Raw genomic sequence first — 26,438 nt, 5'->3', positions numbered from 1 at the left:
CAAGCAAACACAATAAAATACAAAGTTCAATTGCATTTTTCATTTATATACTAATTTCTCATCACTGTAATTTTGATAGATTTTAAAGGGGACAAAGGATGTGAAATAAGTTAAAAGAAAATAAAGTATGCATGTGAAAGTCTAGCTCAAAATATCATATATATAATTTATTATAACATGTTAAAATCACCACTTTGTAGGTGTGAGCAAAAATGTGCCATTTTTAAAATACAAATGAGCTGATCTCTGCACTAAATGGCTGTGCCGTGGTTGAATAGTGCAGATTAGGGGCGGTATTATTATAATAAGATCCCTTTCTGACATCACAAGGGGAGCCAAATTTCAATAAGCTATTTTGAATGGTTTACCAAAACTAAGTTACTGGGTTGATCTTTCACACATTTTCTAGGTTGATAGAAGCACTGGGGACCCCATTAATAGCAGTTAAATATGGAAAAGTCAGATTTTCATCATATGTCCACTTTCAAATAAAATTGTTTGCATTTGAGATATTAATGAATTTTATCTTTTGCATTACGGTACTGAGAATTGACAAATCACAATGCAATAATGTTTAATAAAAAATAATATGTAATAACATTTTCAATTAAATATGACATAATATATATGTTGGTTCAAATTTTAAATCTATAACATGAATCAGTATACAATTTAACATGCTTAACGTAAAATTAAGCATTAAACCCTTACAATGTGCAACAGGCAAGAGTTATAGTATAGTATAGTATAGTATAGTATAGTATTTTTCATATTAGTATTTAAAGAAATACTATTTTATCAAAATGGGATATCCTGATATTTCCAGCTTCCAATATAGGGCTTGGGCGCCGCGTTGCATTCTGGGACGTCGAGGCCGTGTTGGTGGCCTCGCGAATGTAAACATACAGCAAGTTGAACGAGGAGAAGCGGCGGAGTTGGGAGAATTAAAAGAAAGAAAAAAGATGTTAAAATCCGGAAAAGGATGTGGAATTTACTGGGATACGTTAAACAGGGAAGCAGGGACCGGTATGTGGACAAAATCGGAACTATTAACGGTTTGGATCCATATGAAAAAAGAGTTAATAAAGAGCCTTTTAAGATAACAGCGTGTTGTTGTGAGAGCACGATTTCACGCCAATCTGTAAGCAAAGTCACGTATGACCTAGCTTCACAAGTAGCTTAGTTAATGCAGCAGTTTTTGCTGTCAGCAGAGGGATAGCAACAGAAAGATGAATGTTGAAATTTTCCCGTATTTTGGGCGAGTAAACCGGGACAGTTCCCTTATGTTCAATGTTGACTTAAGCTATATAAATTAATATTCAGATGTTATACTTCACTGTCGTATATATAAATGTCATTTATATGTCATGTATACACATTACTGAGGGGTTGAGGTTAATGTTTGGTTTCCGATATTGAATAAAACATAATGAATTTTTCTGTAATCTGTCATTTTTAATGTAAATTACTTTTAATGTGAACTTTATTATTAATACAGCAACGGTTTACCATGGTTGAAAAAATAACGACAAATTAATTAAATTAAGACACACAATTGAGAGAAAGTATGTCTATAAACAGAGCGCAGCATGGAGCGCAGCAGTAAAGGAGGCAACCAACATGGCCGCCACGACAAGTAATGACGTCACGACGCCCAAGCCCTATTGCTCAAACCTATATTATTGGCTATTAACAATATGCTCACCAAAAGTTGTGCATATCTTGACTTTAATTTGTTACAACTGATACTTTTGATGTGTTGGTCACATTTAAATAGCTTGTCAATTTAAATAGCACCAATAAAAATGCATATTATGCCCAGAGGTTGCATTAAAGGGGTCATAGAGTGAAAAACTTTATCCATGTTTAAGTGCTATAATTGGGTCCCCAGTGCTTCTATTAACCTAGAAAATGTGAAAAGGATCAACCCAGTAACATAGTTTTGGTAAACCATTCTCTGCAAGCCTGTGAAAAAATTGGTTATTTAGATTTCGCCTGTACACGTGCTGGGTTAAAAATTACTCTGTGCTGGGTTCAAAATGACCCAATGTTGGGTTGTTGTTATCCAACCATGGGGTATAATAACCCACAGTTGGGTTAAAATAACCCAGCATTGGGTCAATTTTTAACTCAGCACGTGTTCTGTCCAGTATTTACCCCATTATGGGTCAAAAATAACCCAGCCATTTTTAGAGTGTAGGTAGTGAGTCTTATTACAATAATACCACCCCTTAAAGGCAGGGTCCATGATCTCTGCAAGCCAATGTTGACATTTGAAATTACCTAAACAAACATGCCCATACCCCAGTAGAATCTGGACCATCTTTTGATAGACCCGCCCCACACATACGCAACCCAGGCAATAATTTTGGTCATTGGACACCTTACTGCTGATTGGCTACAAGTGTGTTTTGGTAGTCGGACCGACTCCCTTTTCCAAAGTGTTTTTCAGAAATCGTGCACTCCGCCTTTAATCTGAACTATCCTACCACAGCACTGCCATTTAGTGCAGAGAGAAAGAGAGTGATAATAAGATACAACACAATTGAGTTTTAATTTCAACAAACCACCATTATGGTGATCAGTGTTTGCATTTCATCAGCTCATTTGCATTTTAAAGGACACACCCAAAAACGGCCCATTTTTGCTCGCACCTATAAAGTGGCAATTTTAACATACTATAATAAATTATCTGTGAAATATTTTGAGCTAAAACTTCACATATGTACTCTGGGGACACTAAAGACTTATTTTTCATCGTGAAAAAAATCTCATAATATGACCCCTTTAACAATGTAAGATGGCACTGATAAGTACTGCATGCTTCTGCATGTTATACAAGTTTATAATTATGTATATCATATTAGTTTTATGTACAGATGTCCTCTACTGTGACCTTTGCTTTTGTGTAATTCTTGTGTTTGTGCCTATTTTAAAGATGGTTATGGTCACCTCCAACGGGACATCTTTTGACTACGTGTCTGCAGTGCCTATTGAGAACGGACCGATGAGTCTTGACAGATACTCCACACCACAGTATAAAGTGGAACAACCTATAGAGTCCGAGGGTACGAGATTCATTAATATCTTTATTTTGAAACTAGTCTTTTGGCTTTTAGTATGAATATGTTAGCCTTAGGGATATCTATAAACTAGTATGCAGTCGGAGCCGATGGTGTAGTGGGCAGCACTCCGACATATGGTGCAAACGCACTTCCAGCGACCGGAGTTCGATTCGCGGCTCGAGGTCCTTTGCCGATCCCATACCCCTCTCTCCACCCTTTACACTGTAAAAAAATACTCTGCTGCCTTAAAATTTTTTGTTGAATCAACTCGGATTTACAAGTAATTTCAACTCACTATTATTTATCTTGACTAGAGATGAGTTGTTATAACTACAGGTGAGTTGTTAAGTAGTATGCAGTGCACCTTGACACTTAACAAAAATTCAATTTGGAAGTTATAAGCGTTATAAACTTAAAGCCTCTAATTTCCGCCAATACGGAGCAATGATTTTAATGACATCGTTCGGTACTTAAGCTTCTTATGAGATTCCAAGCTGTGAAGTTAACTGTGCACTATTAGCTATTTCAGAAGGGGAAGAACTACTCAATATGTCCCACAACTTCCTCTATCAGTGGAAAAAACATTACAAAAGCTGTGCATTTTAGGGCACTTCTGTGGGTCTTTAAATATTAAAACACATCAACATGAAAAGCGACTAACAAAGTTTTTTTTTTTTTTGTATTTACCTTAACAGCCTCAGTTTGAGTTCTCATTTGTCCTGTTAGATTGCATTTACATTTTTTCCAAGCCTCATGCATTGAACCAATATGTTTTATCAGCATGGGTGTTCTCTTGGGATCGATCTCATGAACTGTGCATTGCTTTTGGGTTGCTTAGTCTATACACCATTTAATGCATTATCCAAAATGTAATGACGATACAAATGATTTCAGTTTTGGCCAAGATTTCTCTTTCCAGTGCATCGCTACCAAATGAAACACTGTGTTATTGGCCCACACAGAGAAGACAGTTGTGTATACAGATGAGGTCCTGGACACACATCAGGATGAGGAGGAAGAGGAGGAGGAGGAAGAGAAGACAGAGGATGAGGAAGAGGGGGGTGGACCACCGAAAGCTCTTGTAAAAATCTTTAAGTTCATCATGAAGCAAAGCTACATCTGTGCACTGATCGCTATGATGGTGAGAGAGTTCATCCAAAATGAATTGACATTAGTCCCTTTCACACATACAGTCTTTACTGGTAATTTACTGGTAAATTGCAGTTAACATGTCATGTGTGAACAGAACCTTTCCGGTAAATCAGTGCTCCCAATTTACCAGTAAGGCAGGTTGTAAGATTAACGGTAATTTACCGGTAAGCGCTGTGTGTGAACGAAAAATATAGCATTACCGGCATTTAGATGACGTCAGACCACGCTGACAGATCGGGCGGGCCAATCAGAAAGTTTTTTATACAGGTGACGTGGTTTCCCCCAGACTGTTTACGGACGTTTCCACACACATGTTGCTTAAAAGTCGAGCACACCTGAAGTTAACATCCACATTTCTTCACCAAAGTTGTTTAAAACAGCTTACCATCTAATTGCCAAATTGCCGACGTCCTTAGCACACCATCTGTGAAGCCTAATATGCAAACGCGCAGGTTCCGTTTGACGCCGCCTAACGCAATGTTGTTTGGTCACGAGCAACTTCGCGACCGTTTGCCACAGATGTGAAAACAACAAAATACGGACCGTGGATATTAAGTCATAACCCGCCGTTTACAAATACGACACGGACGGAGCTCGCCGGCCGCGCGCCACAGGTAACTTCCGCTTTCTCTCCGAGTTTACCGGTATTTTGATACTGATGTGTGAATGATGTCTTACTGGTAAAAAGACGGAACGTCACTGCATGTGTGAACAGCACATTTTTGTATTTACTGGTAAATTCATTCTGGTAAATTCATGGTAATTTACCAAAATTACTGTGTGAAAGAGGCTATTGTCTCATGCCATTCCAAACGTATTATTCACTTGCTTACATAAGTATCCTGTGCCAAGGACAAACAAATCCCTTTTAAAGGGCACCTATTATGCTCATTCTTTACAAGGTGTGCCCAAAATGTGTCTGTAAAGTTTCAGCTCAAAATACCTCACAGATAATTTATTATAGCATGATCAAAATGCCCCTATTTTGGTGGGAGCAAAAATGCGCTGATTTCCTGTCTGTACCTTTAAATGCAAATGGGCTACAGTTCCTCACTTCCTTACCAACAGACAGTGAGCGCTTTTGGTAATTATTACTACGATAATTAAGGACTGTATGTCAGTGGGTGTGGGCGGGGCTATATCAGTGTGACATCACATTGATAATAGAATCAAAACAGCATGTTTAATGAGACTACTTGGGTTTAATGGGGTGGGTGGATTTTTTCTCATTGTAGTTATGTTTGGATATAATAAACACACATTTATTTCCACACACCTTGTGGATAATAGATGCCCTTTAAAGTTTCACATAAGAGCTGCAAGCGTACAATATCTTTTCTGTTAGGAATGGCATGTGATTTAGATAATGCACAGTACATTCAAGCAAACACCAGTTTGTGTGTTAGAAAATGGTTCAACAATATAGATATGAAATAAAGATATAAAACTGTGAATCTTAGGTTATGTTTCTTTGTTTATTTGCAAGGCGTGGAGTATAACATACATCAGCTGGCCGACGTTTGTATTTTTGCTCTGGTCGTGCACTCTGTGGATGGTGCGAGACCGGAGGAAGTACGCCATGCTGACCTCACCCTTTATGGTGGCGTATGGAAACTTTCTGCTCGTGCTTCAGTACATCTGGAGTTTTGAGCAGATACAACCAGTGCCTGGATTCTTCCGGAAAATGAACGTGCCCTGCAGAGAAATAGGCGCCAAGGTAACATTTAGTGATAGACATAGGCTTAGGTCAATTAAAGGCGGGATGCATGATCTCTGAGAGCCAATGTTGATATTTGAAGTCACCTAAACAATCACGCCCCTAACCCAATAGAATCTGAAACTTCTTTTGAGAGACCCGCCCCAGACATACCGAACCCAGGCAACGATGTCTGTTAGTAGACACGCCCCTTACTGCTGAATGGCTACAAGTGTGTTTTGGTCCTTTTTCAAAAATCATGCACCTCGTCTTTAAATGGCTGAAATTTGCATATTAAGATTAGCATTAATGATGCGTACTTGTGGTTATATAGCAACTATTTATCTTTTTTTTTTCAAAACAAATGTCATTTAATTAAATGTGTCCTTTGTCAGCTTCTTTGTCAACTCAGCTTCTGGCTGTTGCTCAGACAAACTCTGATGGAACGACAAGAGAAGTTAGAGGAAGACGCAACCCTGTCTGATGTGAAAGTAGAGGAGCAGAAGAAAGGTGGGACGTTTATTCATAAAATAAAGCCCTGTTCACACCGCCCTCAACTTTGACGCTGTGTGTCGCACGTCTTTTTCAATGAGTATGTTCCTAATTTTGGTTGTCCTAATAGCAACAAATGAGTGCAGTAACAAGCAGTGTTTCCATTAACCTTTAAATTTGCAAAATGACATTGCGAATTGAAAATACAGCCAATAGAAACACATCAATATCGCAAAAAAGTTTTTACGCTCGCATGAGGTAATTTTTCAGGCAATTCGGAAAAGGTGTATACTCACTGCAATAGGAAAATAAGTTTGTTTGCATTTTCAGGTCACCTAATGCAAGCAAGTCACATACTGTAATTTTTATTTGAAGATGAAGCGGTATGTACTAAAACCTCCCAGATACATGTCCGGATCATATGGAGGTTTTTTGAAGCCAATATTGGCATAGCCTGTCGTTGCCATTTTGGCCGCACGTCACTGCGCATCACTCGCAAATAATTGAAAATGGGTAAAGAGGCAGGACGTGGGTGGAGCTGAGGTGGCTGGTTGCTGGTAGTGATAGCAGTGGCAGTTCACCCATCACTTCCGTGGCCAAGCTCTTAATTATGCAGAACTTTAAGGCTTAATATGATTTAAATGGATGAGTTACAAAAAATTTCACTCCCCTCACAGTTGTCATGAAGGGCAAAATTAGCTATAAAGACCAAAAAACTTTTTGTACCTGGCTGTAAACATATTATTTTTTACTGTAAAGTTGGGCGTTTTAAATAGGGGTCTAACTGGCTGTTCACACCAGATGCGGTAGAGGCATGACTTGTATTAAGTCAATGCAAAGACGCGATTAGGCATCCTGCGGCACGGTACGTTTGGTAGAGGTGGTGCGAATGGCACGGACTAACTAAGGGTGTTTTCAAATATACACTGTTTAGGTCGGCCTAAATGACGTGTCGCTCCGAGTACGGTTCGTTTGGGTCAGTGTGAACACAACAGCCGCACTCGGGTGCGCACTAAACGGCCGCTCCAAGACTGCTCTAAACAGGTGGTCTCGGAGTGGCTGTCGCCGAACTCTGGGGCGACCCACCTGTGGTGTGAACACTGCTGGACCTCGGGCCGAACCAAATACAGGAAGTTCTTCACATGTTTAAGCCACTGGGCTTACGTTGTGATGTGATCCGGGTGTTATATTGTGGGTTAACAACAAACAAGCCAAACCTGGTCCGTTGCAGAGATTCGCTGTCTCCTTTACGTTTAAGCTGATGATTTTATAAATGCATAGCTGTCCTCCACACACAAATAGTGACATTACGGGCTTTTTAGCAAACGGCTCCGTGAGAAAGGCTTTAATAGAACAGCTACGCAATTTCGCGTTAAAGCAAAGAAACTTCGCAAAGACGTGCATCGTTTATCTCCACATCTTGATAGCTGCGCTCTCCCTGTCAGGCTGGTTGTTGTGGAAACTTGGGGGTGGTCATGAGACGGTAAGAGCTGTCAGAGACCAATGACAGCGGTGACCGTTGTCACGTGGTGTACGGTGCGGCATTTGGAGTACAGTAAAAATAATAATATGTGAACACGGACCGCACTAACTGAAAAATGATACAATGTATTTTGGTGCGCTCCGAGGCTGCACCACGGTGCGCACCAACATATGTGAAAACACCCTAAGCGAGCGGAGCGGAGTCGCAGAAGCCCTCCCATGACGCAAATTTCAGCGTAAATGTCTCAAATTACTAGAATTTCACGCGCGGCTTTCACACGCAAATGAAGCGAGTAAACTTAAAATGTTCAAACATCCAATTACGCGCAATTATGGTGTGAACACACCATAAGAGAATTGACTCCTCTAGCGGCCAGTTGATGAATTGCAGTTTAAGGTTGCCCCTCGGTCTGCTTCCAAGTATAAGGGACTTACTTGCCAATAATGTCTGGATAACACTCTCACATTTTTTGATTTAAAATAATCTACTGTTACCTCCAAAAAACACCTATACGTTGCTGCTCCTAAGTATAAGGGGCTTTCCTTGGCATTAGGGCTTGGATAATACTCTTACGTCTCATTTGGTTAAAAATAATCCCTAGTGCGGTGGATGTGATATTAGTAAACCTACTAACATCGGTCCACATGATGTTTGGGTTGACTTAGTGCTAGAAGAAAAACTAAGTTTCAGTCACATATCATCAGTTTATGGAAACGCTGTCATCCTGCAATTGTCTTTTGTTGACATTTAGGAAATTTTTACACAAATATGTAATGGAAACGCAGCTAATATCAAGAGATGAATGACGTGAGCTCTGCTGCTTTACACCCATTGGTAGTCAGTCTCAAAAGTCGCTTAAAGTTACATTTTATAACTGGTATTTTATAATCTGACTTATAGATGAAGAAAAGGAGGAAGAGGAAGGAGACGAGAGTGACCTGATGCAGGTGATAGGGAAGCTGGTGATGGCTCTTTTGGTGAAATACTGGATCTACATCTGTGGAGGAATGTTCTTCTTCGTCAGCTTCGAGGGAGACATGGTCATGTACAAGATCGTCTATATGATGATGTTTCTGTTCTGCGTGGCTCTGTACCAGGTGCTGCTCTTCAGTGAGGGGCATGGCAATAAATATTTATTTTATCTAAAAAACTAATTATAGAAGTATGACCTGTTTATGATTAACGTCTTTGACGTTGGGGTTATCTTTCAGGTCCATTATGAATGGTGGCGCAGAATCCTGAAGTATTTCTGGATGTCTGTTGTGGTCTACACGATGCTAGTGCTGATTTTAATCTACACCTGTCAGTTCGAGAACGCCATTGATACCTGGGCTAGCATGACGGGCCTGACACCAAAAATGTGAGTTTTAAAGACTTTAGATGGTAGATGGTTAGATTTGCATCAAGTATACATACAACCCCTGAGAGGTCTTTCTATCTCTCCATCATGCAGACTGAAGGATATCGGGCTGGTGAAGTACGGCCTGTCTGATTTGTTCACTCGTATCTTCATCCCCACATCCTTTCTGCTGGTGTGCATTCTGCATCTACATTATTTTCACGATCATTTCCTGGAGCTGACTGATCTCCAAGCAGTGGTCAGCAAAGAGGACAGCACCGTTTACAGGTGGGTCAGCCCATTACTGTATGTTCTTGTGCTTGGTTTTGAAAAGTGTACTTTGTTGTCAGCTAAATATTGGTCTTGGGCCTAGTCCACAGTGACACAGGTATTTTTATAACAAGAGTTTTTCCTCCAAAAAAGTTGTGTCTACACATGGTTCAATTCAATTCAACTTTATTTATATAGCGCTTTTCACAATTGTTAATTGTTTCAAACCAGCTTTACATTAATAGATGAAGGAAAAGCATAGAAATGCGAGCGTAGTAATAATGTAACGTATACAGTAAAGTAGTAAGTTAAGCCAAAGGTGGCGGACTCTCCAGGGGATGAAAAAACCCCTAGGAGAAAAACCCTCCCGGCTAGTCCAGAGGGAAAACTCCTAGGAGGAGAAAACCCCCCTGAGAGAGATACATATATATTTATATATACAAATACTATAGGGTTATGTGAAGCGAAAGCGAATTAAACTGGTTCCGCCGGTGGTCACCGGTCAGGCATCGGCTGAGCATCTCGTTTAAGGATGATAGTCGGTTTAAAAAAAATAAACGCTATCAAGCGCTGTCAAGAGCATGTCACACCAGCAGGCGGCGATATAACCCAAATGGTAAAGGCACCTTGAAGCCAGAAGCCTAACAAAAGTGATGTTGTAAAAGCAAAAACCTCGGTTTTACTCTCTACACGACAACACTGCAACTGGCGTTTCTTAAAATCTTTACCCTGGCAGGGGTTTTCAAAAATGTTCGGTTTCAGTGTCCTGATACTGCGTTTTCGTGTGGATGAACGGCCGAACCATGCAAAAATGTCACAGTTATAAAAATACCAGTGTTCGTGTGGACTAGGCCTTAAAGTGGACTTAATTTCATGAAAATAAACTAGTGCTGTCAAAGGATTAATCGTGATTAATCACATACAAAATAAAAGTTTGTGTTTGCATAATATATGTATGTGTGTGTACTGTGTGTATATATTATTTATATATACTGTAAATACACATTGAATTTAAGAAAAATTTAAGAAAAATTTTATTTAGGTATTTTTTATTTATATTTATAATATAATAATGTATATATATATATATATATATATATATATATATATATATATATATATATATATATATATATATATCCATACGGTGAACGTGATTTCACAAAGTAAGATGTGATCCTGGATCAACACCATTGTTGATCCTGGATCAACATTTTCATTAACCAATCAGATTGCAGGATTAGGATTAGTGTGTATGTTAGATTTAGGTTAAGAATTGGGTTAGGGGCTTTTAAGAAATACCCCTCAAACTATTATTTCACACTAATTTAAGGGTTTAAAAATGGTTAGGGTTTGAGTTAAGGGTAGGTTGGGGTATCTTTGATTAAAACGGATCCACAAGGTACATACACACACACACACGTAAATGTATCTTATATGTGCACACACATAAATTATGCAAAACACTTTTATTTTGCATATGATTAATAGCGATTAATCTTTTGACAGTGCTAAAATAAACTGATGTTAATTTATCTATCAATTTGGGGAATAAATGTGACACTAACAATGTTTATGATGTATAATGTATATTAATATTTTTTTATGATTTTTATTATGTTTATAAGATATCAGCGGACATACAAGTAGAATGCAGTATTTTATACGCAGATGGTTAAGTGACACATCTGTTTGTTAAATTTAAAGGAACAGTTCACCTTTCAAATGTCATTTCTGTCATCATGTACTTACCCTCATATCATTTAGTTTCATATCATCATACCATTTAGTTTCTTTCACTGACCACATAAATAGATTGGGGTATTAGATCTAGATAGGCACGGTTCTCATTCAGTTCAATATTTTTTACATTTATGGTTATGCATTTGGCAGAAGCTTTTATCCAAAGCGACATACATTGTATCACAAGGTATACAGTATATGTTTTTATCAATATGTGTGTTCCCTAAATTCGAACCCATGACCTTTTCGAACATGAATTAAAGTTTTTTCCGGTAGCTCTTATCAATTTTGTGTTGTGGCAAAGCAGATTTACTTCCCTTCATCTTTCCAAAGCGCTTAGGCGCTCCCGTAGCGTCTGCCGTTGCTAAGCAACCTAAGCTTTGGGTGATTTTGTACTGAGTACCCACTTGAAAAAAAGAAATTTGCAACTATATAAAAAACAGTCGAATAATATGACACCCATATTATTATTATTATTATTATGTGTGGACTGTTCCTTTAACTTAACTTTGTTTTAACCTCCTCGCTTCATAGTGGAAACGTGCAGATAGCTTCTGTGTTTTACACAGAAAAGTACAGTAGACATCTCTTGCCATCGTCTTTATTCGATTTCAATAGATTTTGTTTTAACCAATCATCTGCTTGCATCTTTCCCCTGCCATCCTTCATGCAACAGCTATGCTAAAGTCAGTGGTCGTATCTATTTGATCGTGGATAGGTGGGTGGCTGTTTTCTTTCTCTGGCATCCTTGGAAATCACATCCAATGTTCACCTTCTCCCTGATTTCAATCCACCCCTCTGTTTGTTCACCAAAAACAATTTCCCGTTTTCTCACTTCATGTTGTCATATTACACCAGACAAATCCGTGCATCATTTAATTAACTAGTTTCCCTGTTTAGAGAATTTTAACCTTTGCTTTTAAACATGACCTAAATTCACTTAATGTCAACATGAAACAACATTTGCAACCCCATTTAACTTCCATATTGTGATGAATAAAAATTATTTTTTGTCACAAACTTATTGGATGGCGAAAAGTGGGCGTAACATACCAGAATAGAAGTCATGAATCAGAATTGCATGATACAGATGGAAATTTTGTGACAGAATTCAGGCCAAACTTGTTTTAATAAAGTGCTTTTGATGCTTCGAGATGATGAAGCATCAAAAGCATCATCATTTATCACACCCTTAACTACATTGATGTTAATTTCATTATTGTTTTAAAACTGTACAATTACAGTAATGAGTTGGAGCAGCCCAGATAGCAATAGATTCCGGGGCAGATCCGTGCCGGAGCTGCCGGCTTACATTTTAAAAGATATAGCAGAGACTTTTATTTTTTGGAGGATAATCGTATACACAATAAGACCAAAAGTTTAGTTGATGGGGTAGATGTTGATTTCATGTTGTCTTTGCCTGGTCAACTGCATTTAGAAAGTCCCATTATACATTTATATCTCAAGTCTTGTATCCTAACAATAACATGACATTCTCGATCCTAAGCATGACGTCATCCCTTCTCCTCAGAGCATCAATCATATCTGTAGCATTCCAGCTCCAATTCCCTAAATATCTCCCATTCCCTGTTTCATCATCTTATGGAGTTGTTGAGTTGTGACTTATACATATAAATTTCATTTATTTCCATTGTGTAAATTACTTCAACAGCATCAAGCAAAAAATATCTTCTCCTCAGAACAAGTAAGTGAGGTATAAACGAGGTAACACTCGCTATGAAATGAAGCCACATCATGCAAGCGTTCAAAACCCTTAATAACAGCAAGAGGCATCTGGAAGAGGCCATGTGCTCTTATGACAACGTAGTGTTTATTTCACACTACGGTTCTGGATGAAGGTTGTTTTTTTGGGGTTTAAGCTTTTCTTTCATGTAATTCATTTTTGGCAAAGACACATGCATTGCTTTTTTGAAGAAGGCCCCTGACATTGTAATGCACACCGGCTTGTTCCTTATGGATCTAATGCACACAGCCTCCATGATATCCATCCAAACCCTGCTTGTGGAAACCAATAAATAAAAAATCCTGATTCAAGGTTTATGTCATACACTAACAACTAATAATCTGAATCAACTTGTAACCCAATCTGAGGTCACTTAATCTGCATGTCAACAAACAAGGTATGCATGATTCTTCAATTAGAGAAAAAGTTATTACAAAATATTATAGATTATAAACATTTCATTGCATCCATTAATTTACATTTTCAGATTTTTAATTAGAAGTGAACGATTCATTTGTCAGAATGCTTTTAGTTTTTGGCTTTTATCATTTTTAGCAGAAATGTTAAATAATATTAAGGGTTAAATAATATATTTTCTTATTAAAAATTTCATTGGCATCAGCCAATTTTTAACAAATTAATATTATAAGTTTATACAATCTTAAAGGTGCTTCATGATGCAATAAAATACCAATGGTTCTTGGAGAAACCAAAAATGGCATTGGTGTGAAGAAAGCACCTTTATTTTTTAACTGTAAAAGGTGAGACATTGGATCAACATAAAAAAATACTTAAATTGGTAAATAAAGTATAAATAAAGTAACATAAAGTAAAAATAATGTAACATTATAAGTTGAAGCAACTTTTCACTTTTTACGGAAAAGTTTTTCATTTCTGTTAAAAATATCTTTTCAGGGTAAATATTGCATTATATCTTAAAACTTTGCTTTGTTTTATCCCATTTTTGTTTGTTATGTAATCATAAACAGGTAACACTTTACAGTAAGGTTCATTAGTTAACTGCATTAGTTAACATTAACTAATAATGAACTGCACATATACAGCATTTATTAATCTTTGTTAATGTTAATTTCAAAAATTACTAATACTTTATTAAAATCTTGTTAACATTAGTTAATGCACTGTGAAACTGAACAAACAATTAAAAGCTTTATTTCTATTAATTAACTTTAAGATTAATTAATACTGTAACAAATGTATTGATCATGGTTTGTTTATGTTAGTTGATACATTAACTAATGTTAACTAATGAACCTTATTGTAAAGTGTTAACCAATCAAAGTTGTCAGATTCATGTTTAAAAAAAACTGATTCAAAAATGTTGTGGTAAAAAAATTCACACATTATACAAAAATGGACTTAAAGATTGTCCCAGACCATCATTATTCACTCCAGGACATGATACTTGTTTTATTCAAGTTATCAAAGGTGTCTCTAATTGAAGAATCATGATACATAGACAATCCCATGTAGTAGTTACTGATATAGGAAAAGACGCTGTGTCTCGGGTTTCCTAAGGAAATATTTTTGATTCACAGACTGGCTCATCCAGACGGCAGTTTGGCTGATCTCACGATGGTGAGCACATCTCCAGAACCTCTGCTGAAGGAAGCACAGGACAAAGAATCTGTGAACGAGATGCTGGTCGTGGACTGCATAGAGGAGGAGAAAAAGAAAGATTCATCCTCTATTCATTCTGCTCATCAGTCCAGCCAGGAGGACCTTCAGCAGTCCAGTGCTGCGACAGATCCAGAAGCCCCCTCAGAACAGAGCTCAGGTACTGAAGTCTACTCAAGACTTTTCTTCTGTTGGGTTTTATTCTGTATCATTAGGGCCCGAGCACGAGGAGCAGGCCAGATCTAGAATTTTCGTTAAAGGCCGTGTCCGTGGAGGCCTGGCAGTTTGATGCTTTACCATAACTTTACCATAACAGCTGCTGTAGCTCAGGCATACAATGTCCGACGTGTCTCAGACTTCATGCAATTGACAAGGGTCCTGGCCCGAAGACATCATAAAAGGCAATATTCACTTACAATTATAGCGCCACCAGCTGCCAAGATGAGGTCTGGCATATCAAAATTTCTTTGAATATGCACCTATATAGACCCCTTCAAGGTTTGTAAACATTGAATGACTATCGGGTGCGCGCGCAGCATGGGGTCAACCTGTTCATACCATCCAGGCTTTATAATTTAATCTAACAGGGCTGAAAAATGATGACTTACCTCAAATGAAGTGAGCACTACAAACACAAGCCTCTTTGATATTTGCATTGTTCCAAACTGCACGTTAATTGCTTGCAGCCGCAGATGTTGTCTTTTTTGTTTTTGAGATTCTGCATGAATCGCGAAAACTTAACGGAAGATTTTCACAGCCCACGAAGTAAGTAGGCATTTTTGACGATACCGAATAATACGCAACTCAATCTGCTGTAATGGCTTTTCTGACCCCAACATGCGCAGTGGGAACCGCCTGTGACGTGAACCGTGAAGGGGTCTATATATACTCAATTAAATTCATATCCCCACTGTGCACTTCTTTCCGAAAGGGCATTGGGTAGTGGTGCCCATGCGTGCCAGGGCCGTTCCATCGCTGCTTGCAGCTTTAAGGCAACATTAAAGCGTAACTAAACCCCTGGTCAGAGCCTGACTCCACCCACTGGCATTATTTGAAAAATGCAAGAAAAGTGTGCAGATCCCAACAGAGATAGAGGGGACGAACTAAGTATGTGGTGAGATCGTAACAAGGGCGTGGTAAGCTTGAACCTGCTTACGTCACGAGTCATTTTTTGGACCCAACATCCAATAGGAAAATTCAACTGCTGTAGCCACCGTTCAACCTGAAGAGGGCAGCACTCAGACGTTTTTACACCATTTATTGTAGTATTGAAACACTTTATATCCAAATGTCAAAAAACTTACTAAAATCAATGAACAGCACTAATAAAGCATCATTTTTACAAATCAGTAACTAAAAAAAGTTGGATTAGGGTTTAGTTACTCTTTAAAGAGTTTTTGCTCTTTGCTCCCCCTACAGGTTGGAAGCGGAATTGTCCATTACCACTGTAGTAAATAATTTAGCCTACTGCAGCAAAGCTGGCTCTGATTGGGTTGTAGGTCTGTCATAAAGCAAGTTTTTGTAGTTTTTACTCGAACAACTGCGACCCGATGGTTGGAAACTTCTTTTGTGCGTTTTTGGCCGATAGACGGCTGCAGAGCAAATGTGAAAGTGCTGTTCACCCTGTTTCGAGTGGATGAACGACTGAAACTTTTTTTGAAACGTTATTTTAAGGTAAAAAAAACTCTTTGGTGTTGCTTTAATTTTATTTTGTTCTCCCATAGAAAAGAATAGTACCCTATGCCAGGGGTTTTCAAACTTTATGATGCCAAAGACTTGTTGCGATGACACGCTTGTCCTCACTACGGCGCGCCCCTTACAGAATTGTTTCTGCGTCTCATTTATCATTACCTGATAACTGCTTCCGTCCAGTTTGCTGACATTTTTTTGTTGTGAATGTTGATCTGCATGTAAATCTCTCATTTTAAAGAGCTGAACCAAAACTTCATTGTTGCGATGACACATGCGTCCTCACTACGACACGCCCATTACAGTATTGTTCACACTGACGGCACATTCACACGGGGCGTCAGCGTTAACGCTTCCCATTCACATTTAATGGGTGACTTCATGCGTTGCCGAACTGAATTGTGGATCCTTTGGTGCCGCGCCAGGGCCGTTGCTCGCGGCAGAAGTTGAACATTTCTCAACTTTTCAAGCGGCAACGCGTGCGTCAGCCAATCAGATCGCCTTATGCAAATTTCCTAGACAGAGCCAGCCAATTACGTTTATGAAAGAACGGAGCATGTGTAGCGGCCACTGTGATTGGCTGTTGGCCACGCTTCAGACAAGCCTTCCGTTAAGCGTTAACGCTGACGCCCCGTGTGAATGCGCCGTGAGGGTTTTCCGGGGATCTAACGGCAAGTTACTAGGTCCTCTTTCCGGGAACGATCTTAGAAGATTTACAGGATGTGTTGGCGTTCACACAGAAGCTTGTCTGCCAATTTTACAGGGATTTCCTGGGGTTAAGTGCTGTGTGAATGAGGGTTAAGTAAGTGTAACATGAATGACAAAAATGATATCCTGCAAAGGTGGCTGTACAAGTAATATGGCCAAACACTTGCTCCAGCACGGCATAAATCTCAAATCAAATGTTTGAGAACTACGGCTCCTAACATGTCCACTTCACCAGGTAGGAAACCTGACGAGGACAACTTCAACAAGAATAAATTATATAGTTACTGAAAATATCAATTCACATTACATTTATTTTGACAGAGATTAATAAACACAAATGGAATGGTTTAAGTATTGTGCATTATTTTTCATATTTCTTCATTATAATGGAATCGGAACTGGAAAATTTGTAAGTATACCTAACCCTAATGCTGCGTTCAGACCAGCCGCGGTAGAGGCGTCAAGCACGAGTGTTTTTTAATGTTAAGTCAATGTACAGACGCGTTGATGTGTGTCTGGCGCAAATAAGGCGTTTAGTGCGGCGCGGTAGACGCGATTCCACCTCATTCACGCGTCTAATCTGTGTGAATGGCGTGAATTGAGCATTGCCGGGGCAAACGCGCGAGTTGAAAAATTTGAACTTTGGCAGAAAAACGTTCCGCGTTAACCAATGAGGAGCTTGCTCTAGTAGTGACGAAAATTTGAGTCATTCACGCGTCAATTTGCATTCAGGTCGCGCCGCGAGACCTCCAGACGCGCACAAACGCGTCTTTACATTGAAATCATTTGCGCCAGACGCTCTATTTGCGTTTGGTGTGAACGCAGCATAAGTGCACCGCATAAACACAATCAAACCTTCAAAAAAATCCAAATTATCACCCTTTTAAATAATTTATCTTTCTTTCTCTAGTAATTGGCTAGTACTTTACTGGACAGGTTTTGTTAAACGTACCTGACACTGTATAGCGTGTCTGAAGCAACCAGATGTCCATTATTTACTGGCTTTCTGTTTCAGACCTAAAAAACAAATGGCATCTGGTGGTGGACCGGCTCACAGTGCTATTCCTCAAGTTCCTAGAATACTTTCATAAGCTGAAGGTCTTCATCTGGTGGCTGTTGGAAATGCATATCATCAAGCTCGTAGCCGGCTACATCATTGTCCTTTCTGTCACAGAGGTAAAACCAGTCAACTTCCAGGTCATTATTATACCTGAGAAACATTTCAGGTATTTTATTTTAAAAAAAGGTATTTGATGGAATGACATACTTCATTTTAAAATAGTTGCGCAATATTTACAGAAATGATTATTGTGCACTGGCCCCATTCAGGTCCTTAAAGGAATAGTCTACTCATTTTCAATATTAAAATATGTTATTACCTTAACTAATAATTGTTGATACATCCCTCTATCATCTGTGTGCCTGCACGTAAGCGCTGGAGCGCGCTGCGACGCTTCGATAGCATTTAGCTTAGCCCCATTCATTCAATGGTACCATTTAGAGATAAAGTTAGAAGTGACCAAACACATCAACGTTTTTCCTATTTAAGACGAGTAGTTATACGAGCAAGTTTGGTGGTACAAAATAAAACGTAGCGCTTTTCTAAGCGGATTTAAAAGAGGAACTATATTTTATGGCGTAATAGCACTTTTGGGAGTACTTCGACTCACCTGAAAAGTCCGCTCCCCTTCTCACTCTCATAATGGGAGAGGGAGGGTGTTACTGCGCCGAGTCGAGGTACTCCCAAAAGTGCTATTACGCCATAAAATATAGTTCCTCTTTTAAATCCGCTTAGAAAAGCGCTACGTTTTATTTTGTACCACCAAACTTGCTCGTATAACTACTCGTCTTAAATAGGAAAAACGTTGATGTGTTTGGTCACTTCTAACTTTATCTCTAAATGGTACCATTGAATGAATGGGGCTAAATGCTATCGAAGCGTCGCAGCGCGCTCCAGCGCTTACGTGCACGCACACAGATGATACAGGGATGTATCAACAATTCTTAGTTAAGGTAATAACATATTTTAATATTGAAAATGAGTAGACTATTCCTTTAAGGAAATTAAACTTGTTTTTCTCTTTTATGTGTTGCAGGTTTCGCTGCTGAATTATGTATTTCTGATCTCATGGGCGTTTGCTCTGCCTTATAAGCAATTTCGGATTCTCGCTTCCAGCGCATGCACGATGTGGACATGTGTTATTATCATTTGCAAAATGTTTTACCAACTAGAATCCATCCAGCCAAACAACTACTCAAGCATTTGTATCATGGTAAGTCTTATTTCTTCTGTTTGGGTGATATGGATCTTCTGTGATTATCGTGTACTGAATTAAATGTCATTGGGAATAAAAAATGTCATTGCAGCCCCACAACTACACATTAGAAGAAAAGGTGAGGATGAATAAGTCCCTGCTGTACGAAAACCCAGTGGATCCTGCAAACTGGGTTGGCCTTGAGAAGTTTAAGAAACCTATTCTGCCAAACCTGAGGGTGAGGAGACCTACAGTACAGAAGCCAAACAAAATGTCTCATCATATGGTTACATTGATAACCTTTTGTATATAGCAAAAACATACTTTGTGAACTTTCTGTTGGAGGCATGCTTAATAAAGAAACAAACTAAAAGCTCAGTTTGGTTCCAACATGAGATAACTTGTTTTTGGATTATGCATTCCAAGTAATCAACAAACTGCAATTTTTCATAGCTAAGTAGCACAATAAAACATTTGTATTTATATATCATTTTTAAAGTATATATATAACACACACACACACACACACACACACACACGTATATAGATGTTGAATTTAAAAAGTTAATTTAAAAGACCAAAGTAAATTTAAAATATCTGCCATTTTACACAATTTTCATATATTTTATTTAATTAAAATCTTTAACCCGTGCTAGAGTACTTTTCTTACGGGTCTTTTATGTTTTTTTTTAACTAATAATAAAAATGATGACACAAAACAGGAATGCAAAATTGGCAATCTAGACAAAACAAATCCTCTCATGATGAACATCATTTTCTGATCCCATAATAAAATTACTTTGAAAAGTGATTTGAAAAAATCATTTGATTGCATTTGTGTGTCTTTGTTTGTGGAAAGTGAATGTAATCTATTTTTCTGACTCAAAATCGTGTTCCTCTCTTTCTTCACCAGAATAACTTGTTGATGTTAGCCATCTTGGCCTTTGAAGTCACCATTTATAGACACCAGGAGTTTTTCCGTCTGAGAAACAAACTTTCCCCTCCACCTTCTTGCACCATCTTTCATGACATCACTCGGCAACACCTCGACAATGGGATAATTGATTGTGCCAAATATTTCATTAACTATTTCTTCTACAAGTTTGGTCTAGAGGTACATTCTCGGTTTATTCCATGGTTTACATTTGTGAATAAAAGATTCATGAATTTCTAATCTCAATAAGTTTGCTTTATTTTGTACCTTCTCTCCTTCATGTGAAAAGATAACAGAATAATACTTTTCATGTCATATTTGCACCAATGCATTCGTGTATTTTCATCCAGTAATATTTTAATACGCTACACTTGAACAGGTGTCTCGTCTCGTCATGATTCATTTGTTTTGTCAGGTGTGTTTCCTGTTGGCAATAAATGTGATGGGACAGCGGATGGACTTTTACTCCATGCTGCATGGCTTCGCTCTGGCCGTAGTCATGTTCAGGCGCAGACGAAAAGCCATCGCTGAGATCTGGCCCAAATACTGCTGCTTTCTAGCCTGCATGATCACATTCCAGTATTTTGTGTGCATTGGGATCCCACCTGCTGCTTGTAAAGGTGCGTGTCTGTATGACTTTAAGAAGCAGAAAGAAAAAGTCAGATGTCCAGTTTATTTTAAATGTGCAGTTTGCTAAAGCATTCTGGGTGCCAATTCGTCAAAAGGTCTTTTTACACTGTGCTTAACCCCGGGTTATGAACAGTGTTAGTGATCACTTATCCGTTGAAGAGATAATCCATCCACCTTACAGTGCTGATGTATACATACTGTCGTATACGTCGATTGAAAACATCTTAAACATGCTCAATGGGTGACATGTTCGGGAAATGTGTTTGCCATGCAAGAACTGGGATGATTTCAGCTTCTAGGAATTGTGTACAGATCCTTGCAACATGGGATTGTGCATTTTCATCTTGCAACATGAGGTGGTGGTCATGGATGAATGACACAACAATGGGATCTCGTCACAGTATTGTTGTCCATAACATACACCTGCCCATACCATAACCCCACTGTCACCATGGGTCACTCGATCTACAACATTGACATTAGCAAACCTGCCATCTGCCCAGTACAGTGAAACTGGGATTCATGCGCAAGGAGAACATTCTCCAAAGTGCCAGATGCCATCAAATATAAGCATTTTCCCATTCAAGTCAGTTACGACAACTAACCGCAGTCAGGTCGAAACTTAGATGAGGGTGACGAGCATACAGATGAGCTTCCCTAAGAAGGTTTCTGACAGTTTGTGTAGACATTTTTTGGTTATGCAAACCGATTGTTGCAGCAGCTGTCCTGGTGGCTGGTCTCAGATAATCTTGAAGGTGAAGATGCTGGATGTGGAGGTCCTGGGCTGGTGTGGTTAAATGTGGTCTGTGGCCAAATTCTCAGAAACGCCTTTAGAGATGGCTTATGGTAGAGAAATGAACATTCAATTCACGGGGAACACGTCTGGTGGACATTTCTGCAGTCAGCATGCCAATTGCACGCTCCCTTAAAACTTGTGACATTTGTGGCATTGTGCTGTGTTATAAAAGCGCAAGAGTGGCCTTTTATTGTGGCCAGCCTAAGGCACACCTGTGCAATGATCACACTGTCAAATCAGCATCTTGAGGTGGATGGATTATCTCGGCAAAGGATAAGTGCTCACTAAAACAGATTTAAGACAGATTTTTGAACAATATTTGAGAGAAATAGGCCTTTTGTGTACATTGAAAAAGTCTTAGATCTTTGAGTTTGGCTCATGAAAAATGGGGGAAAAACAAAAGTGTTGCGTTATAATTTTGTTCTGTGTGTGTGTGTGTGTGTGTGTGTGTGTGTGTGTGTGTGTGTGTGTGCGTGCGTGCGTGCGTGCGTGCGTGCGTGCGTGCGTGCGTGCGTGCGTGTATATATAGTAGGCGAATTGAGACACAGGGAAACGGAAGAGTGCTGACCTCATATTACAAGCTTTCTGTAGTCACAAAATAAAAAAAGTAAATAAAATACAGTTAAAGGTGACAGAAAACAGCTAAAATACAGTAAAAAAAGAAATAATGAATCTAATGGAAAAGCGCGAAATAAGGAGTTATTGAAAGCGATAGCTCTTTTAAATTCCAAGTGTGAAATGTTCCTCTACCCAGGGTTAACAGCGCATTTAAAATTCAAAGATAACCTGGGGTTACATGCATTGTTTAAAGCTCTTTAAATCCTATTTAATTACCATATTTTTATAATTGTGTTTAAAATTTTGTGCACACCTATTTACACCTGGTATTAACATCTGTCTGCGATGATCTAATAGCAACTATACACTTAAGCTCCATACACACAAAATGGAAATTCAACAATTTATGTAGATTACATACAAAGTCATTGCAAAGCCACGATTGCCGCAATTACACAAACTGTTCGCTTCAAATGCATCTTCTGCGCAAGTTGAAAATATTAAACTCAAGCAAAAAAATTCCATAACATGAAGTTAAATCCCGCGAGTAATCTAGAGAGAGATACACGATGCTTCACGTTTGGTGTGTACGCAGCATAAGTTTCATAGGTGTAAATTCTTTTAACATTTTTTGATACTTTCCCACAGAGATCACATCAAATCATGTGTCTACATTGCATTTGTTGCATAAATGTGATGCATCCCAGTATGTTATGGATAATGTTAAATGATGTCTACTTGCCTAATTCGCCTGGTTTAAGTGCCTTCAGTCAGTAAAACGAGCATTCAGATACATGAGACTTTATGATGATTGAATCTTCTGAGGTAGATCTTAAAACCAGGTGTAAACAAGGCTTACTGCTAATTTGAGATCTTCTAGCTACATGCAATCTTTCAAATAATTTAGTTTTAGGATTTTTCGACACTATTTGTAGTATACACTATGTTTGTTGTCACCTTAGCTCACCAATCAACGTAACATCATATTTAAGATTTTGCACTGTGTGTTTGATGGATTTTTCTCATGTTATCTGTTGGATTCAATCAATCTGGTTTAGTGACAGAGATCTAGTACTAAAACTCTCTCGCTTCCAGATTATCCCTGGAGGTTTCCTGGCTCCATGACAGAATCTAATGTGATTAAATGGCTCTACCTTCCTGATTTCCGCACCCAGCCCAACTCCATGTTCCTCGTCTGTGAGTTATTACTAAAGCAGATTTTGCAGAAACATAGTCAACACTTAATTTACATTTATGCATTCTCAAAAGTAACTTACAGTGCATTCAAGGTATACATTTATCAGTATGTGTGCACCCTGGGAATCAACCTACAATCTTTGCACTGATAACTCAATGCTCTTTATGTATCATGTAGATGATTTTATGCTGTTGCTGTGCGCGTCGCTGCAGAGGCAGGTGTTCGATGATGAAAATAAAGCGGCCGTTCGTCTGATGGCGGGAGATAATGTTGAAATCTGCCGAGATTTGGATGCGGCAACGTTCAGCGTTCATAACCCTGTACCAGATTTCATACACTGCAGGTACTGTTCTGTACAGAAACGCAAGTTTTTTATTGCACTTCATTGTACTCTACCTAAAAACACACCTTTAATTTACCTTTACCTATACTTACCTATACTATACTATAATGCATATTTTTCATTACAGTGAATGAGAATTTTAAAATTGGAAATGTTGTTAATTGTTATAAAACTAATTTTGAAATGCAATTAATGGTACAAAAAATAATTTTGTAAAAAAAAGTGAAGAGCTCAGATGCAAAAGCTGCTGAATAATGAAATTGACCAAATGCTCTCGCCAATATGTGGGACTTTTAGAAGGATCTCCTGACAGAAATGCATTATAATATACATAACTATTTTATCAGTCAGGCCTGGATTAGATAATCGGGAGCACCGGGAGAATTCCTGGTGGGCTGGTCTTGCCACAGTGTGAAAGGTGGTTGTCCCTAGGCTGCCTGCACTTACAGCAGCCCTACTCACATAATTTGCGGGTGGGAAATGTCCCCACTCCTTTATGCCTAAGTTGATTGTGTCCTGACCACTTATTGGAAGAAATGTAAAAACATTATTGCGGTAGGTGTGTCCATTAACATCTACAATGCATGGAAACGCGGGATGCTGTGCTTTCTTCTGCTTTTCAAAGTGCTGTTTGCCTTTGCTTCCAGTCCCACTCACTTGTCGTCGTGTTGTCTCAGAGGAAATGTTTGTTCATGTAGCTTATCTCTGCGTTTTGAAATTGAGGCTGGTTGCAATTTGCAATCTCAGCACTAAATGCCGCTTAAACCCATTCTGGACCTTTAAATTCAGTTAAGTCCAATTCCATTTCTCCCCCTTACCCCTACACTTTCCCCTACCCCTCTGTTTAGCACGTTCACATGAAGGGCTATGACTGTCCCAATTCTCTTTTAGTTGGAGGGATAGGGGAAGGGGGAAGGGTCAAAATTTTCAGGACCTCCCTTCAAACAAAGGGGTAAGAAATTTCCCAACATGGCTGCTCATGCAAGTATAATTCACAAAGTATTTTTTCACATTAATATAGTTTTTAATGACAAATAATCATTTATTTTATGGTACATTCAATCTTGTGTTCATATTTACGGTCATGTAATTAAAAGAAATGTTGGCAAAAAAATCACTAAAGCATGTCTCCTGCGATACAATATTCCAGCAAAGTAGACAAATGTAACTTCGGGTGGGCGATCGTCTCCCTGGTTCCCCTGGTCCAGTCGTTTCCTGGTTCCCCCGGTCTGATCGTGTTTCTGTTCCCCTGGTCTGATCACATCCTGGTTCCCCCATTCTGATTGCGTTCCTGTTCCCCCGGTCTGATGGCGTCCTGGTTCCCCTGTTCTGATTGTGTTTCTGTTCCCCTGGTCTGATCATGTCCCTGTTCCCCCAGTCTGATCATTTCCCTGTTCCCCGGTCTGAGCACGTCCTGGTTCCCCCGTTCTGATTGGGTTCCTGTCCCCCCGGTCTGATCATTTCCCTGTTTCCCGGTCTGATCGCGTCCCTTTTCCCCCGGTCTGATCGTTTCCCTGTTCCCCGGTCTGATCGCGTCCTGGTTCCCCCGTTCTGATCGCGTCCTGGTTCCCTCGTTCTGATCGCGTCCTGGTTCCCCCGTTCTGATTGTGTTCCGGTTCCCCTGGTCTGATCATTTCCCTGTTCCCCGGTCTGATTGCGTCCTGGTTACCCGGTTCTGATTGAGTTCCGGTTCCCCTGGTCTGATCATGTCCCTGTTCCCCCAGTCTGGTCATGTCCCTGTTCCCCTAATCTGATAATTTCCCTGTTCCCCGGTCTGATTGTGTCCTGGTTCCCCTGTTCTGATTGTGTTCCGGTTCCCCTGGTCTGATCATGTCCCTGTTCCCCCAGTCTGATCATGTCCCTGTTCCCCTAATCTGATCATTTCCCTGTTCCCCGGTCTGATCGCGTCCTGGTTCCCCCATTCTGATTGCATTCCTGTTCCCCTGGTCTGATCGTGTCCATGTTCCATCGGTCTGATCATGTCCCTTTTCCCCCGCTCTGATCGTTTCCCTGTTCCCCGGTCTGATCGCATCCTGGTTTCCCCGTTCTGATTGCGTTCCTGTTCCCCTGGTCTGATCGTGTTTCTGTTCCCCCGGTCTGATCACATCCTGGTTCCCCCATTCTGATTGCGTTCCTGTTCCCCCGGTCTGATCATTTCCCTGTTCCCCGGTCTGATCGCGTCCTGGTTCCCCCGTTCTGATTTTGATCCTGTTCCCCCCTTCTGATTGCGTTCGTGTTCCCCCGGTCTGATCATTTCCCCGTTCCCCGGTCTGATCCCCTGGTCTGATCATTTCCCTGTTCTCCTGGTCTGATCACGTTCTTGTTCCCTCGGTCTGATTGCGTCCCTGTTCCCCCGGTCTGATCGTGTCCTGGTTCCCCCGTTCTGATTGCGTTCCTGTTCCCCTGGTCTGATTATTTCCCTGTTCCCTGGTCTGATCGTGTCCTGGTTCCCCCGTTCTGATTGTGTTCCTGTTCCCCTGGTCTGATCATGTCCCTGTTCCCCCGGTTTCAATTACCTGGAGACTTTTTTTTTGAAGTCAGTCTAATTAGCTAAATACCAGTGAAATCACTAAAGTGGCATTTGTGAAAATAAGGCATTTCAATTACTGACTAATAATCTTTTCATTGCCATAAAAATTGAAATTACTAACCCTTAACATGATAAGAGTCTGAAAAAATATGCTTATTTACAAGAAAACATGTGA

At 39.4% G+C, this 26,438-nt stretch overlaps 1 protein-coding gene across 3 annotated transcripts in view; it reads left to right on the top strand.

Annotated features, from left to right (window-relative positions):
• The window catches only part of LOC141362432 (piezo-type mechanosensitive ion channel component 2-like), a 150,072-nt gene that overhangs the window by 66,251 nt on the left and 57,383 nt on the right, over nt 1-26,438 (top strand). For 2 of the 3 annotated variants that reach the window (XM_073864496.1, XM_073864495.1), the window contains 15 exons: nt 2,939-3,068; nt 4,028-4,206; nt 5,704-5,934; nt 6,309-6,423; nt 8,789-8,985; nt 9,100-9,248; nt 9,342-9,515; nt 14,544-14,782; nt 18,035-18,195; nt 19,116-19,292; nt 19,387-19,512; nt 20,188-20,388; nt 20,624-20,828; nt 23,288-23,389; nt 23,568-23,733. In XM_073864496.1, coding sequence (XP_073720597.1) covers nt 2,939-3,068; nt 4,028-4,206; nt 5,704-5,934; nt 6,309-6,423; nt 8,789-8,985; nt 9,100-9,248; nt 9,342-9,515; nt 14,544-14,782; nt 18,035-18,195; nt 19,116-19,292; nt 19,387-19,512; nt 20,188-20,388; nt 20,624-20,828; nt 23,288-23,389; nt 23,568-23,733 — 2,552 coding nt within the window. Of the gene's footprint in view, nt 1-2,938; nt 3,069-4,027; nt 4,207-5,703; nt 5,935-6,308; nt 6,424-8,788; nt 8,986-9,099; nt 9,249-9,341; nt 9,516-11,916; nt 11,959-12,912; nt 12,946-14,543; nt 14,783-18,034; nt 18,196-19,115; nt 19,293-19,386; nt 19,513-20,187; nt 20,389-20,623; nt 20,829-23,287; nt 23,390-23,567; nt 23,734-26,438 lie in introns of all 3 variants that reach the window. The other variant, XM_073864497.1, reaches the window with a different exon arrangement.

This window comes from Misgurnus anguillicaudatus, unplaced genomic scaffold (genome assembly GCF_027580225.2).
Source record: "Misgurnus anguillicaudatus unplaced genomic scaffold, ASM2758022v2 HiC_scaffold_26, whole genome shotgun sequence".
In the NCBI taxonomy this organism is placed as follows: domain Eukaryota; kingdom Metazoa; phylum Chordata; class Actinopteri; order Cypriniformes; family Cobitidae; genus Misgurnus; species Misgurnus anguillicaudatus.
The sequence above is the reverse complement of the archived record's forward strand: the minus strand, read 5'-3'. Positions and strand labels throughout refer to the sequence as shown.